We start from the raw sequence: 17,328 nt of genomic DNA, 5'->3' as shown, positions 1-17,328 counted from the left end.
CTGCAAAATAGCACAAGGGCTCCTCTTTTTGCTGAACCGCCCCCGGGACCGCAAGTTCATTCCTTAATTTACCGACGTGCGTCTGTCGAAAGAAAAGTCTGCTGTGCGTCGCGTGCAAAATAGGAATGATACATGCGTCGGTGTACAAAGTCAATTGCGCTGGGTGCAAGATAGGGCCCCATGACTGGATGCTTTTCATTGCTTTCTATCCAAGTCAACAGAGAAATCATTCAATGTAAAGTAAATTGCTAAAACTTTATGACAAGGTCCCATTGATTAATGGATTAAGGATCATGAATAAACAACGTTAGAATAAATGTTAGTTCATGTTAACTGTTGCATATACTGTACAATACATTCAACCTTATTATAAAGTGTTATCAGCAAAGCCGAGGTTTATGAATTCTGCAGTTAATCCTAATTTAGTTTTTCAATGTGATCCAGGCTGAATTAATTGTTGAAGTTTAATACTTAAAATTTGGGATTTTGAACATGAATGTATGAGGAATATCAATACACTGCTGCCTTGTAAGCAGTTCCGTGTATTATTATTTTATTTTTTTTAACAATCTGACTTCTAGAAATCTATATATAATTTCAGTTTGTCTGATAACACTTATTTCTCTTCAACCAAATTTAAATGACTAGGAAAAAAAGACTTTCTTAACAATAGTGAAATATTAAAATGGGAGAAAGAAATGCTTGAGGCGTACGCTTTCAATTGTTGTTAAAAAAAGAACTGAGACTTGAATGAGAAGACGGAAAATTCAAATTAGTCTCACAATGGCTTTGGCAGCAGAGACATATTGTGGAAAAAGGAAAAAAGGCATTCTATCTTCAACTTGCATGACTTTCTTTCCAATACCGGTTCAAAGACCACTTAGTTTACCTGGAAAAGAAACTACAAGACATGAAAACATCATCTTTGTCTTTGCAAGCCAGTAATTCAGCTGGGCCTAGAATGTTGTGTGATTGCTTTGGCCCATAACTCTAACATTTCAGATGCAAATGTGAGGAGGCTGGGGAGAATCAGAAACTCTGAGGTGGAGAGCTCATCTCGTTAAGCTGTGGTTGGCCCATCAAAGATGAAGTACTTTTGTGAGTATGCAAATAAAAGCGTCTTGAGCATGTATGTTTGATTAGATTCTGATGAGCTCTGTTAGGAGAGGGAACGGCTGGAGAGGGCTATCTACATGTGGATAGCTTTGGATTTTCAAAACTATAATTAGATGTTTTTAACAGCTTGTTTTGAAGTTCAAAGTCCACCCATTCAGGCCTGCCAGTTTTTTAAATGAGAACGTATAGAAAGGCAAACAGTTTTTTGGTCAGAGTTTCCAGTCAATACTTCAATGTGTGTTTGTACACCCAGGGTTAATTATGAGTCAATAACCATTTAATCCAAAGGAATTACATTTCATTTTGATCATAATTAAAATTATAGAAGGTGCAAATGATTTGTACATCTCATAAATGCTTGTTTCAGACACACACAACTATTGAAAATACGGTGGCGCATTTCTGCCACATATTTTTTCCACTCAATTATTTCTTAATAATGATGTCATTAAACAAAATATTTTCTCGTAATAACTAGATGCCATGTCATTAAAACAATATGTTTTTGTAATAAGGAGATAATGTGTTGTTAAAACAATATATTTTTATATATATATTTCAATCATATATTTCATATATTTTCTTGAAATAACGACATATGCTTTTCCTGTTATGAGATATTATTAAAAATACATATTTTTGTATGTGACGTGACAACATGGGAAATAGGCCTTTATCACAGTCTGCGTTCAAAAATTGGAAGCTTAAAATAATATAGTAAAATAACTTGCGCTGTAGCCTGCATCAATGGCGGTGCCCATAGCAAGGAATTGTTGTGATTTATTGATGTTCAGTTTATCATAGATACTTAATCGAAACACATAAACCAGTTTATAAACGTTAGTCGGGTGTGATGAAAAATATATTTTTTTTTATTTCCAACACATATTTCATTATTTAAACGGCCACACACATGCCTACTGTATATTTGTGCACAATATTTCAGAGTCTGACCCTCTTTTTTTATTAAAGAAATGCAAGAATTGAATTCAAACAACGTATCACATGACACAGCATTATTCATTCAGGTTATGCGTTCAATAAAACATTAATTATGAGTAAAGACTGTACAAATTAAACAATAATAAATGTTCAGATTGCTTTCATGCTCTGACTTTAGTTTCCGATACAATCATCAAGTGTTAAAACTGAAGTCGTTCAAATAAAGAAATGTTTCCAGCCCAGAGTCGATTATTCCAAAATAACTGGTTTGATCATCTTAAACGATCAAATAAAAACCGTAACACTAACATTTAAATTTAAATTTAAATAGAGTGTATTCCAATTATTCCTCTGGAAGTAACTTGAGCAGTGTGCAGATCCTTGTTTATCTCATGACTGTGGCAACACCGGCAGTGCTGGCTAACGCCTCGTTTACAAAACGTTGCACATTAAAACCACACATGGTAGGTTATCATGTAAGGCTAATTAAACCGTTTGAAATGCTGATTTTTATTGTCAAGTTCAGCCAATTTAGTTTGATTTTCTTTTCAAAATTGGCAACCGACCATTGACAATAATGCAGGAGGGAATTCGATTACACTACAAACCGAAGCCGGATGTGACAATATGCGGACTGTGATAAAGGCCTGTTTCCCACGTTACGTACAAAATATGTCATTTTAACGATATTATCTCGTTATAACAGGAAAAGCATATCATTTTTATGACATAAAATATATCGTTTTAATGAGAAAAATGTCGTTTTAATGACATAGCATCTTGTTATTACAAGAAAATGTATTGTTTTAACAACATAACATCTTGTATGAGAAATATAGTTTAAATGACAACATCTCGTTATTACGGCATAATTGATCGGAAAAAATAAAATGTATGTGGCAGCAATAACCCACCATAGACACACATGGAAACAGCCAAAAATAAACAGGTCTTTGTATATTTGCAATACTTTTTTTCCAGGAAGTAATGTAACATCTAAATGGGCCCAGTATGGAGCATGGAATATGTCTTACCTGGCTGACTTGAACAGGTGTTAAAATCATGTCCAACACGCCGGCCCAGCCGGCAACAACCCCTGTGGGCACGGAGTAGGCGAGCGCTATCATCAGGAAACGCATGTTGCTGAAAAAAAAGCAAAGATGTAGACTGAAGAAAACTTTTAGAAATAGAACACTAAAGCACTTTAAGATACTAGGCTGTATTTTGATTGTGTACGACGCACATTTTTGAAAGCGCAACAGATCTTTCAGAACTGTCATGAAACTGAACATCAAAGCTTTTGCATCTCAAACAGATTGTAGAGTTTCCTTCCTATGCCTTCCAGCCTGTCACCAAACATTTATCCTACCTTGCAGCCCAGTGACAGAGAGATAAAAATCTCCTTAATACGGGAAATAGACGGAACTGATAGCAGAAGCAGATATCAGGCCAGCACAATGCTAGAATAAAGACATGCCCATAAGCAGCGCTCTGTCTTACATTGATTTAGCTTCCTCAACTGAATGTGATTCTTAAGAGGACACCGCACATTTGAGTCAAAATAATAATACATCTTTCATCTGCACAAAATTAACTTGAAATTTACATGCTAATCCAATTGCCATTTTAGTCAGAGTAACACTGACTACTTAATGAATATGACATGATAATGAATTGACTAAATAAAAAAAAACCTATACAAATATTGAGGTTATTTTTAATTATTGAGGTCCTGCAGCAACTGAAAAAATGCCACTGAGAATATGCAATGTTAACAGACAGCTTGCTTAAGGTAATATACCTTGATATTAAGAGTTTTTCCAAGTAGGAATTGTTTTAAACATCTAATTAAATCTAACTGACCCACTGGGCAAAGCTATGCATAAAATCAGTATCTGCATGTTTTTAATAAATCATATATCTGTAGGGCCCAGCTGAAATACTTTACTCTTTCATAGCAGTATCTATAAGACTCGCTAACAAGTATTACATGCCAACAAATCCTTCTTGAAGCTAAGCAACAACAAAGTTGCTCTAAGCATTAATACAAGCACAGTGCATGGTTTAGTGTACTGTCAATTTTGTGGTAATCCTGCCCTGATACAAAAATCCCTTGCTATGAGGGATGCTTTTTCTTCATGTATTAGCATTTTTATGAGCATCTATCCAGTCACAGGATTGCTGTAGTCAAGACTGAAACAGGTCGAGAATCCCTTTGTGGAATCTGCCTTTATGTGTTCCTTCTGGCAGGTCTCCAATCACTCCCAACCCAATTACAATCACCGGTCCTTCTTACTTGCTTCTCTACCTATTTTCCCTCAAGTGTTTCAAACAGTGTCTCCCCGACTTACCCGAGAGGAAATGTTCCCCCCATAAAACAACAAAGCATCTGGAACCAATCATGAGGGCTCTCCAAAGATGCTTTGTTTATCTTTTGAAGCGGTTTGCATTATGGAATTTACTTGTTGCAGTTTGGTTCTTGGTATTTGAGTCTCTAAGGCTGTTTTCACAGTTAGTTTGATTGAAAAAAAAAGTCTGATTGCACCATCCTCCTCCTGGCCTAGATTTGGGAAGCCATCAAGCCAGAAGGATCATTAGCTAAGTGTCATTTGTCCTTTGCCAGCTCTGTTGGGATCTAATACCGCAAAATGATTTTGCAAGACACAGCTATTTTTAACACCAACACATCAACACTAATACTATTCTATCAGCAATTGTACCGCAGTAATCAAACGCTGGATAATGGTTCCTATAAAGGTGCGATCATGATGCTCTCTGCAAAAGCACAAACAGATTAGACTTCTCCAGGCTTGTGTAATATTTTTTACGTTTATGAATTTTAATTGAATTGACTGCACCCCAAATTCAGGAATTGCTTCAATGTTTTATGACACTTTGGATTTAGAAACTTCACCTAAAAAAAGTTTCTAGCACTTGTCAGCTGCGGATCTATTGAGATTTTAAGTATGTGAGATTCTTTATAAAGGCTTTTTAAAGAAAAAATCAGCTAAAAAAAATTATTATATAAAAGTGACCAGGAGGATGCAGATTAAATTATAAGTAAAAAAATGAATTGCCTATCAAATTAATGCACACGTAGTTACTTGTAGAAAATTCGATTTTCATGTCATGCTACTCATAATTACCTCCAGGTATGAATTGTTGGATGTGAAGAAAGTTCTACCATCAACGTCCATTAACATTAACAGGAAAGTGTGAGGAGAAATCAAAGAATGTTTTCAGTGTCTTACGGTAGCCTTGAAGAAGGCAATGGCAAAAAAAGGTGTTGATGGAGAACCCTTTCTCCCAACAGTACCCCCTTCATTAACCTCACAGCTGGGAGAGATCGATATCTATGCAGTTTTTTCCCCCACCAAGAGCTTATTTAGCTTATGGGATATGATGAGAAAGCCTTTCTTTCCATTCTTTGACAGATTTGGGGGAGCCATCAAGCCAGAAGGATCATCAGCTAAGTGCTATTTGTCCTTGGCAGGCCCTGTTGGGATTTAATACCCCAAGATGAGGATTTTGCAAGACATGGTCATTTTTAACACACATTTCATAAATACTAATACAATTCTATCATCACAGTTAGTGCAGTAATCAAATGCTGGATAATGGTTCTCGTGAAAGAACAATGAAATAATGACGCTCTCCGCAACAAACAAATCAGGCTTAAAAACGTTGAAGCTTTACCAAGTCAGGTGAGCCAGGGACTTAGGAGTTCAGAAACGAGGGTGAAATACAATCATGGTCTGTATCCACTGAACTGTCCCTATAGACTAGCTGTTCTACAAAGCTCTACCAATCTGCTGCTTCATTCAGATACAAATGTGAAACGGCTACTGGAACTCTGCCTATCGGAGGGACTCCAGACAGCATTACAGTCTCCGTCCATTCATGTTTGTTCTTCTCTTTGTGAGTGGGAAAGTTCTGGCGTTCCTCGGAGGGGGTCGAACTGCAGACTCACTGCAAAAGTGGAAGTTCAACAGTTCTTTCCAGTCCACACATTTCAGCCAATTTCTCCAGTGTTGGTGTGAGATCACATTCAAAGCAGGGATGGCTTCCTCTGATCTGTGAATATCAACCTCCCCAGGCATTGCGGGTGAGACTACATCAAGAGGGTTCTGACTAGCTGTAAAAATGCCACTGTGGTCACACTGGCCTTGATGGGCTTCACTGGGTTTCTAAATGTACAGATTAAGATGTTCTATTAATTAAGGATGGTCAGAATGTGACATCATAAGGCTTGGTAATTAATCTGCAGGGAGAGGATCTTGTCTTTGATGTGTATTAAATGACAACTGCAGCATATGGTGAGTGACAAGACCCTGTTCATTAAGATTCTCTTTTGTAAAAGCAATAGTAACATTTCAAAGACCTTGCTGAGATCAGGGAGACAGTATGTGGAATTTACAAAAGGCATAAAATAACAGATGTCCATTTTTATGTCCATGTGCAGATATACCCAGTGCAAAATCTCTTTTCAATGGCAATGAGAAACACTGATATTCATGCTCTGAATCCATTTTCAAATACAGTAAATATTGTATTAGGTCTTTTCATATTTTGGAATTTTTGCACTTGGATTTTTAAAGGGCCAGTTCACCCTAAATTATTATCATTATTATTTTATTTTTTTATCATATCATGTATTTTATTTGCTTTTACTGTCTGTAGCGCTTTGGGTTTTAGAAAAGCGCATTATAAATAAAGTGTATTATTATTATTATTATTATTATTATTATCATCAATTAATTCTTAATTATGCCATTGTGGATCAGCTGGATTGATCAGACTGATGGTTCGTCCTCAGAAGAACACAAAAGCAGATTTTTAGCAGAATATTGCCCAGTTGCTGTTTTCCATAGTACATTTAGTGATTCAAGCTGCTGATTTATGAAATATATAGTACCATTCAAAAGTTTGGGATCAGGAAGTTTTTTTTTCCTGAAAGATATTCATACTTTTATTTAGCAAGGATACAGTAAATTGATCACAAGTGACAGTAAAGACTTACATAGTTATAAAAATTGTTATTTGCTGTTCTTTTGAACTTCCTATTTATCAAAGTTTCCACAACAATTTTAAGCAGCATCGTGTAAATGTGTTAAGAAATGTTTCTTGAGCACCAAATCAGCATATTAGAATGATTTCTGATGAAACATGTGACACTAAAGAGTGAAGTAATGGCTGTTGAAAATTGCTGCTTTTTTCATTGATAGGAATACAATTACATTTATTTTGTAAAAAAAAAATGCTAAAAATATTATAAATGCAGCCTTGGTGAGCATAAGAGACTTCTTTTTAAATACATTAAATATCTTACCAAACCCAAACGTTTAAACATTAGTGTATTCAAACCTTTCTAAACCTGCTCTGTGTGAAATAGATCAAAGTTATTATTCAAAAAATTTACCAATATACTGTTTTCAGTGCATCTGCATTTTAACCTAAGGTGATGTGACAGACACAAGAACCAATTAAGTTTGTGCAGGGTTACTTCTCTGAGTAAGTGTAGAAGACCTCCATTCTTTAACAATTCTCTTTTCAAAACAGTTGAATCAGTCTAGTAAAGAAGGATCAGCATTATACCTCAGCAGCCTGCAGATGCTGCTCCTGTAGCTGAGACGTTGGCTAGCCGCTGCCACGCTAGGAGGGATGGGCGGCCTGGAGGGGAAGTAGAACAGCACAGCCACGAAAAGTGCTGCAATCATCCCAAACTCTGCAAGTTCACAAAAACACACAACATTTACCATGCGGCCACAGTGTCAACATCAAATCTCACAAAGATTTTACGGATTCAGACTTAATCTATCTCTGGTAATTAGAACAAGAGCTTAACGCGTCTGGCATTTCAGTGCAATTTTCAGATACTAAATTCAAATTAATGAGAGAGAGAGAGAGAGTAGCATCCAAACCAACATCATTAACGGTCATTAGATGGCTCACATTAATCTAGAGCTAACCATGAGTCTAGCAGATTTATTACAATTCTGTAGAGGGAGGAAATGCACAATGAAACAACTGATCAGCTCATTAACCCTGGTCCACGAAAAGCTCCTGCTTTCCAACGAGCTTATCCAGGGCTGGAATTTGTGACGGTGTGACCAAGTTCAGTATTGGCACTGCTGTAGCCAAGAAAAAACCTGTTGGCACACAGTAGCCTATCGCAAAACCAGATGCACTGTCTCTGCCAGCATAGGATTCAGGTTGAGTTCCTAAATTTTGTGTCCTCCTGGGCGCTTTCGACATGATAAAATAGGTGCAGTTTCCTTGGACAGATCCCACTTTTATTCAGCTAGTTAATTTCTACAGTATCGTTTGTCGTTTCTATAAATCTGTCCTTTCTGTCATAAAGTACAGATTTATCAAGCAAATGTAACATCACAGTAATATTAAGATATACACTACTATTCAAAAGTTTGGGGGAAGTAAGATTTTATGAAATAAATTAATACTTTTATTCAGCAAAGACACATTAAATTGATCAAGAGTGACAGAAAAAACATTTACAATGTTGCAAAAGATTTCTATTTCAAATAAATGCTTTTCTATTCATCAAAGAATTTAAAAAAATAAAATAAATGCTTCATAGTTTCCACAAAGACATTAATATTAGTATTTTTAACTGTGATTAATAATAAGAAAATATAGTTGCAAGCAGCAATTTGGGGGCCAAGCACCACAGAGTGGTGCAGTAAGTGTCACAATGACCTCTAAACTACCATCAAATCATGTCTTTTTTGTGTACGAAGGCAACATCTTTCAACTTAAACAGACACAAAGTATCACAATCTATTATTGGTAAAATGTATCTCTCTCTCTCTCTCTCTCTCTCTCTAAATGTTTTAATTTTCTGAATCAGTTAAGCAGAACAATGCTAGGCAATCTTTATGGCGAGGTGAACGCAAACATTAAGACGCTTGATTGTGGTATTTGGAGAGCCAATGGATGGCTTTCTTGTGATTGCTTTTCTGTATGGCAAATGCTTAAAATAATTTAATATTGATTCAGAATGAATGCTGTTGCTGGATTGTCAGCTGACAACACCGTACCTGCGTAAAGAACAAACTGCTGAATACACTGTACCTGCATAAAGAACAAACTGTATCCTGTCTCCTATGTGGTTTTGGGTCCAGTAGATGGTACTTGTGCTTCCCAATTTCTCAGTGTCATTGGGTGCAGGAACAGCTAATGGACCAATCAGAAAGGAGCAGGCTGACCCCAGGTAGCCAATAAGTGATGCAATAGCGGTGGCTGTAGCCCTCTGATCAGGAGCAAACCAAGTAGTAGACAGTAGAGGGCCGGCACTCATAATGGTAGGACCAGCTAAACCATTTAAAAGTTGACCACCATGAATCAACCTGTAGATTTGAAGAAGAAAATAGACACTATGAGTACAATATATTTTTTACATTTTAAAACAAATAAAGAAAATATGGGTGTGTTTTTTCCTGTAAAAGTCAAAGTCACAATGCTATATTGCACAATGCTGGATTTCCAGGGCATTGCTGTGTGTTGATTAAGTGATCTGAGAGTTTTTAGGATGTTTCTATGCAGTAGCTAGGGTTTTGGGCGGTTGTTTACTGGCCCAAGTCAAAAAAGGCCCATCAAGCATCTATGATATTTTTATTTCTATATAGCTAGTTTCCCTGCTCAAATCAATGCAAGTCAGACAAATGTCTGAGAAAACATGTAACTATTAACCATTTACATAAAAAAACGGTTACAAATGCAATCACCTGAGCTTAGTTGGTTTCTAAACACAAATTGCTGCACTCCTCCATGTCTATCAGAGTTGAGGTTTGATAGCAGGGGAAACAAAAGAGCTTTATCTGTGAGACAGAATGACTGAGTCCCAGTGGGGTGACTTGTGATAGCCTAACTGCCTGAGTAAACACTGCAGTGCTTGTCTCCAGAATAGATCTTCAGCATTGACGAAGATGGAGTGACTAAAATACTTTTCCATTTTCTACAGCCCAGACGCACACAAAACGAGACCGAAATGTTCTTTTACCTTCATGATAATCACTGTCATAAAGATCAAGAGGTTTCTTGTGTCAAGCTTTTTTCTAGTTTCTTCCTAGAAATTGTCAAACTGAACAAAATATTTAAAGGTCTATTCTTGTGTTCATGAAGAAGTGAAGTTCTTCGCTGCGGCTTGTGAAAGAGTGTCTGAGGGACTGTAAAAAACCTCTGAAGATGTACTAAGTGGAGAATTGATAGTATACTTTAAAACCAGCTCACAACAGCATTTGGTTTGGCCAGTACACATCATACACAACATTTAAACAGCCCTTTATAGGCTCTTGAACCTTACAGTCCGCAAAGGATTTTGGTTTAAGTCACTGATCATGCAATGCTCTCCTCAATCCCCAATCAAATATTGTGTGAAAGCTCCCTCGACTATTTTTCCCTCTTTTGTTCAAGTATGTTGACATCTGATTCTGCAGAAAGGTGTTTATGCATTCCTATAGCATGTTTCTTGACTGACATTAGCTCCTGTGACACTATATTCATGCTAAAGCTTGTGCTCTTCCCTGTAATGAAATGGAGCAGAGTGCACTGTGGGATTTTTTTCCTGAATAAGAAGAAGTGGTCTACATTTGCATTGATTGCAATCATTGTGAGACCTCTCACGTAGCTCATAATTGGATCGTAGATTATTCTAAATCCTACACCTTGAGCCGATCATTATTATGACATTACGATTGTCAATTACGGTTGGAAACAATGAGAATTCTGGTACAAAGAATGACTACAGATATTGTCTACTACATCAAGGCCACCGAATTCCAATCTGAAGCTCATCAGCCTGTAGAGGAGAGGAAAAAAACATTATTGATGTGTTAAGGCTCTAATCAAGTTCTACAGGATTTTGGTGCAAACAGAACGGTAACTTGGTAGCGACAATTCAAGGTCACCTCAATTCAAGTGAAACTTCTCCTCAAAAGTTTCCCTCAAAATTCTGATTTCAGATGTGAGCCTCTTTGTGAATGTTAGCAGGGTATATTTTAATAATTTAGCTCATATTGCTTTAGAGCAAATCATCATTTCTATTAATTTTCCACTGAATTATGCAATCTGGTGAGAATATTCGCTTTCAGTGCTGTCGCCCTGTATTCTCAGTTCCCTGATCGCTGTTATGACTCAGAAGAAGATTATTACAAGCAATCAATGGTGGTTTACAGTGAGTTGAGTAGCGTAGTATTTATCTCATCAATTGTCATGTGTAGTTTGATGCTAATTGTATCTATAATTCACCTGTTACTCATATATGATTATATCTCATGATGTAGCCTATGTTGTCAAAATTATTCACGTAAGGTCGTAAGAAACTTGTTTTGTTTTCGAGAAAGCTTTTTGATAATAGGTGGGAATGTATATCAGGATCAAAGGGATGTGGATGGGCAAGCCATGAAATGCCAGAGTAAAGTATGCCACAACTTGCATTTGACAATGTTGTTCTTGTCATCCAAACTAAGTAATGTCAATATTTCAGCCGCTGAATGTAAGCTTTTCCATATTACAAGCTAGCTTGGTGCAATGGTGACGTCACGCGCACGAGTCATGATTCGTGAAAGTATATGAATCTAGGAATTATTGGATTGTTGGATTTCAAATCAGTATCGGTTGAGGCAACTAAAATAATGTTGTAACAAGCTATTTTATGGATGGTAACTGTAATATTATAACTGAAATCTTATTAGTAATTAGTTACACTACTAGTTACTGCAAAAAGTAGTATTTGTCTTGAACCGACCACATCAATGAGTGCAATAAAAAAATACAAAGATACTAGGTGACTAAATTACTAGGAATCAAAATTTCAACATCAAATGTCATGCCACATCAATTTTACATATTGTTCTTAGGAGTTCATGGTAATATTAATATATTTTAATGTTTGATTTAAGGCCAGTTGTGTTGACATTTGTATGATTAACAATTTTAATATCATGTTGGGTCGCAGCATGATGTCTTGAAGCAAAACTTGCTGAGAATCAGTGTCCTATGCTATATTTCTTCAGGCGACAATCCGCTAAACCTTGATTTAGAATTAAAGAGATAAAAAGGGTGAAATGAGTCTCACGCACAGAGAAATGTAAGGGCAGCAGAGGAGTGGTAATTTAGCCTTAGATGATTCTGATCTGACACAAACAATATAAGGGAGGATTCTCTGCTTTCTTTCAAAACTGCTGGGCTAACAGGATTCGAATGCAAATTTTATAACCTCCATGAAAGTGACTGAGTAACATGTTTTATAAATGGGGTGCTTTACACTGACAAAACCAATAATGGTATGGCCAAAATTTCAAGTCATACTAAACTAAACTAAAAGTCCAAAATAAAAGACGGACTAGGGAGAATTTAAACCATACTGTCAGCCTTAAAATCACAGCCAATAAAGACATGATATAATCATGTCCTTCATTTAATCTACAGAGGGAAAGAGAAATAGTATTCAATAAAAAGACTGCCTGAAACGTCAGTTCAGTTTGCCTTGCAAGGAACACTGTGGCTCAAACCAAGTCACTCTTCCTCACTGCCAAAAACAGCCTTTAATTTGTGTGTGTCTCCTATTGGAAAACATCTGCTGCGACCACAATCACTGTTGATTTGAGAACAACAATTGACATTTGTAATCAAACGCCATTGTAAAAAAATAAAAAAAATTCTATCATGATTGATTCTCAGCACAGAGTCATTCCGAGACCAAACCAAAGCTTCTAAATAAAGATTTATGTTAATAAAAGTAACTGAAAAATCTGAGATATCCATGAATGGGCCTGATTAAAGAAACAGTTCACCCAGAAGTTTAAATTATGTCATTGTTTACTATTCTTCTTGTCGTTCCAAACACATGCTGCTCCATAGAACACACAAAGATATACTTAGAAGAATTTGTACACTGGTCTTTGGCATACAACCACTGTTCATATTGTTATCACATTAGTCAAGCAAAGTCTCAAGGACAAAAAACAAAAACATAAAAGCAGCATAAAACTGGTCCATGTGACACATGGCTTCTGAAGCCATAAGATAACTTTGTTGGAGGAACAAACTGATTGACATTAGTACTCATTATGAACTACTGTATTCAAAAGAGCTTTGTGTTAAAGAAAAATATATATAAATATATTAATAATAATAATAATAAACAATGACATTATTTTAATTGTTGGTTGGATTTTGGTTTATTTAAACAAAAACGTATTCTATTTGATAAAAAAAAAAAAAAAAAAAAACATGCTTCCAATATAAGCCGTCAAACTGAGCTAATATAACTGATATCTGATATTGTCCAATTTACCCTTAAACCATGAACTCTAAAACAAAACAGCACATTCAGATCAGAACGCCTCTTTCTAGTGTGGCATATCAATGATTACCATCAGTCACATGCTAGATCACTTGATATGCAAGATGGTTACATTTTAGTGAGGACCTTTTTACAGTTTATTAATGCGAGTGCTGACACCTAGTGGTAGCTCAATTCACAGCAAAAGTCACCACGCCATGATGCAGTTGTATGGCCTCCTTCTACCTAACACCTTTTAAGTGTCCGTGATCTGAGCTTAACCAGAGGCTTTCAGTAGCACTCCATATTCCCAGCTTTTATAGTTGCAACAAACGTATCTAATGACTCAGGCAGTGTTTAACTCTCAAAGGAAGCAGTGTGCAAGTTATGGGGTCTAGGCTGTTTACACATGGATCGGAATTTGTTGCACATGTAAAAAAAAAAAATAGCATCCTTTCTGAGCCACTTTCAAATGTTGTTTTAAATCAGATACATATCCGACATCAGGACATCTGACCTACTTCTAAACACATATATCCGATTTCCCTTGGAATTCCAAGCCACCACAAGGCCAGGGCAACACGTTTGCCCACAAAGATAGCTTTTTAATGTTGTATTTTGGGGCAGACATGCCTACATGAGCTCGCACTAAAACTCACAGTGGAAACAGAATTTCGAACACAGAAATGGGAGCATAGAAACTGGTTTTTAACCTCTGTCCCATGAATTTTATAAATAAAAAATTTATTAAAAAAAACAAAAATGTATTTAGGGCAGGGATTAATGTACACAGATATCAGTTGTGTCTGAAGTGAATGTAAAAAGGCTGGACAAAATAAATACAAATAAAAAGTACTTTTACAGTTCTACCAACTGCTAATTTTAATAAAGCCTACATGTGAGATTTAATCATTATTATTACACAGAGAGAAGACAGTCTACTTAATGTTTGCTGATGGTGTAAACTGTAAATGTATTTAAACAATACATCATTAGCTGTACTGGCCATCTAAAATATATAACACACGACAGAGTCAATTCACTTTGTATGAATCAATAGACTCAACACATTAAGTGCCCCCGTGCTGAAATCAGCCATTACATTAACAGTCACTGCAGGCAATAGCTGCTTGCAATGTATCTTTGTGTTTAAATGTGCTTGTGATACAATATATAAATATATAAAACAATCAACATAACCTCTGCTTTCTCTCTCTCATGTAACCATCCTAAAAAGCTTTTCCTGTTATATCAAGCAAATACACAATTTCAGATTATATAACCGAGAAGGTCAATGTGTCACTGTCTGTTCCAGTTTTGTAGGAGCTGTGAAACTAAGCTACATAGCCTTATTTCATCCAAGTAACTAATCAGCAAACAAAAAATAAGAATTATCATAATGTTAAGTTGAAAAAGAATGTACTTGTATGGAAATTGGCCCTTCTAACTACACACGTTTATCCGATGCTTTAATAAAAATGGGAAATAACATAAATCAGATACAGATAAGAGAGTGTCAATCTGCATTATAGTGCATTTTCAGCAGACCACAACCAGACCCAACTTCTCTAAATTCAATGAATGAATAATATTCCTCAATAAAAAATATGATTTATAATCCTTGATGTCTTATAATGTAGTTTTGTATTGTCCGTTTTTTTTTAAATTAAAATAGCCATTCTAACAAAGTTACATGCACCCAACGTGATTTAAATAACCTTGCTTAAATGTCCATTGGAGTGTAGTTAGCTCTTTGTCAAAACTAATAATAATAAAAAGGTTTGTTTCCTTTTCTCGCAAGTGCAACGAGAAGTTTGCTATAGTTATTTCTTTATGTGCTGATGTTAGCCAAGTGTGAATGAAAAAGCTTAAAGAGATAAGGAGCGAGAGAAAATGGAAAGAGGACACAAAGCACAGTAGAGGACAGGAACATTCAATTTTACAGGTAAAAGAATCCTAATCTAAAGCAAACAGAGCACAGTCGTCCTGTTAGAGTCTGCCACCACTATGTATTTAAACAAATGAAAAGGTCACATCTTTACAGTGGTACAACCATGCAGCAGTAACCTGCACTTTTGCCAATGAATAACACAATTTCACTTATGTGTGGCGGCGCATTTCAAGTCGGCATATTGTGAAAAATACATTTATTATTGTTAAATTGTATTTATATATTGGCCACCCTGCTCTCTAGATAGCAGTATTGAACTGATGAAATGAACAATCGGTTGACAACTACATCTAACCACACAAATACAGCTAGATCACAAAAGCCATAATTATACAAAAAAATATGGGTATTCAAGGCATAAAACACAGGCTGTCAACACTATTTCTTTAGATGTGCTCATTTAGACCTCAAACAGTCAAATACACAAGTACAAATGACCATTAAAATGTGCCACCAACCTAAAGAAAAGTTTAGAAAGACAGGACAACATTGTCCGCTACAGCATAAAAAAAATACTACAGCATCAACATTTTCTAAAGGACCTTTAAAGGGATAGTTCACCCAAAAATGAAAATGCTGTCATCATTTACTCTTCCTCAAGTTGTTCCAAACCTGTATGACTTTCTTTCTTCTGCTGAACACAAAAGAAGATATTTTGAAGAAAGTCGGTAACCAAACGACTGATGGACCCCATTGACTTCCATAGTAGGAAAACAAAAATACTATGGAAGTCAATGGGGACCAGCAACTGTTTAATTACCAACCTTCTTTAAAATATCTTCTTTTGTGTTCAGCAGAAGAAAAGAAATCATACCGGTTTGGAACAACTTGAAGGTGAGAAAATGATGACAGAATTTTAATTTTTGGGTGAACTATCCCTTTAAAGGTGCGACGTAACGAAAACTGCGACAGATCTCTTCTTCCATATTGTGATACACATCCAAGTGAAATATAGGGCGGGAATTGCTTCCATCCATCCAAGTCTGTCATATGTACCAGAGAGAAGTGTCTCATTTCACCAGAAGATCAGGTTATGAGATTCTGATTAAAACTTATGAGGTCAAGTAAATTGAACATATGAATTGATCACAATAAGATCATTAAGATGATTATCTATTTAGAAAGTAGCTGACTTTAAATACACCATGCTGCCACAACAATGTGCACAACAATTTTATTGTAATAAAAGCACTTACAATGTTGGGCAATTCAAGATGTTTGGAAAGTAATCTCTGATCTTCTCATGAATGATCTCATTGGGAAATGAGGAATTGCATAATTATGCAAGTGACGATGAGGAACCAACATATAGTGAAAGCAGGTTTGGCTAAGCAGAGTTTTTTTGTTGAATAAAAGATGCTTCATATAGTGTAACTTATTGTGTAATACTGTGTGAGTCTTACAAGCGTCTGTAGTGCAGGTCTTTGAGGGGCACACTTCGAAGCGCTGCGCCCAGCACCATGAAGAACCCTGACAGCAGCAGAGATGCTCGCAAACCTTTGGCACAAGACAGAGAAGAAGGAAAGAAGACACATCAGACAGATATAATATCTTGTAAGCTTTAAAGGTCCCATATTGTATACCTTTCTGAAGTTTTATTTTAGGTTTTGATGTCCTTAAGAATATATATTTGTGGTATAAGTACCAAAAACCATGGTGGGCAGCGCTCAGGGTGGTGACTGAGTAGTTCTGACATCACATTTATACGGAAGTCACAACAGCTCGTGAAAAGGTACAGCTACTTTATGCTGGCTGTGTGCATTTGTCTGTGGATTGACTGTTTTGAAACTTATATGGTAGTTTCATAGCCCCTAGACCTCTGTTATCATGAAAAAAAAGCCAGGAAATTTCAGTTCTGACAATATGGGACCTTTAATTAGCCTAACTGATGAGATTAGTCGTTAATGTAGATCCATCTCCGAGATCCTGGCAAATTATGCAGGCTTATCTTGAAGATATTAGGATTAGGAAATCAGAGAAGATGATCATTTTTGATGTTTTTTTTTTTTTTAAC

The 17,328-nt window shown here is 36.1% G+C and overlaps 1 protein-coding gene across 1 annotated transcript in view; it reads right to left on the bottom strand.

The window, feature by feature from the left end:
• slc49a4 (solute carrier family 49 member 4) overlaps nt 1-17,328 on the bottom strand; it is a 50,347-nt gene that overhangs the window by 29,495 nt on the left and 3,524 nt on the right. Inside the window, exons 2-5 of the mRNA XM_084121412.1 lie at nt 16,718-16,811; nt 9,151-9,425; nt 7,654-7,783; nt 3,093-3,201 (exon numbers count right to left, since the gene is read on the bottom strand). Of these exons, the coding sequence (XP_083977538.1) occupies nt 3,093-3,201; nt 7,654-7,783; nt 9,151-9,425; nt 16,718-16,811 (608 nt within the window). The remainder of the gene's footprint in view (nt 1-3,092; nt 3,202-7,653; nt 7,784-9,150; nt 9,426-16,717; nt 16,812-17,328) is intronic.

The sequence above is a fragment of the Abramis brama genome, assembly GCF_963993115.1.
Source record: "Abramis brama genome assembly, chromosome: 8".
Taxonomy (NCBI): domain Eukaryota; kingdom Metazoa; phylum Chordata; class Actinopteri; order Cypriniformes; family Leuciscidae; genus Abramis; species Abramis brama.
This window is presented reverse-complemented; position numbering and strand designations above follow the sequence as displayed.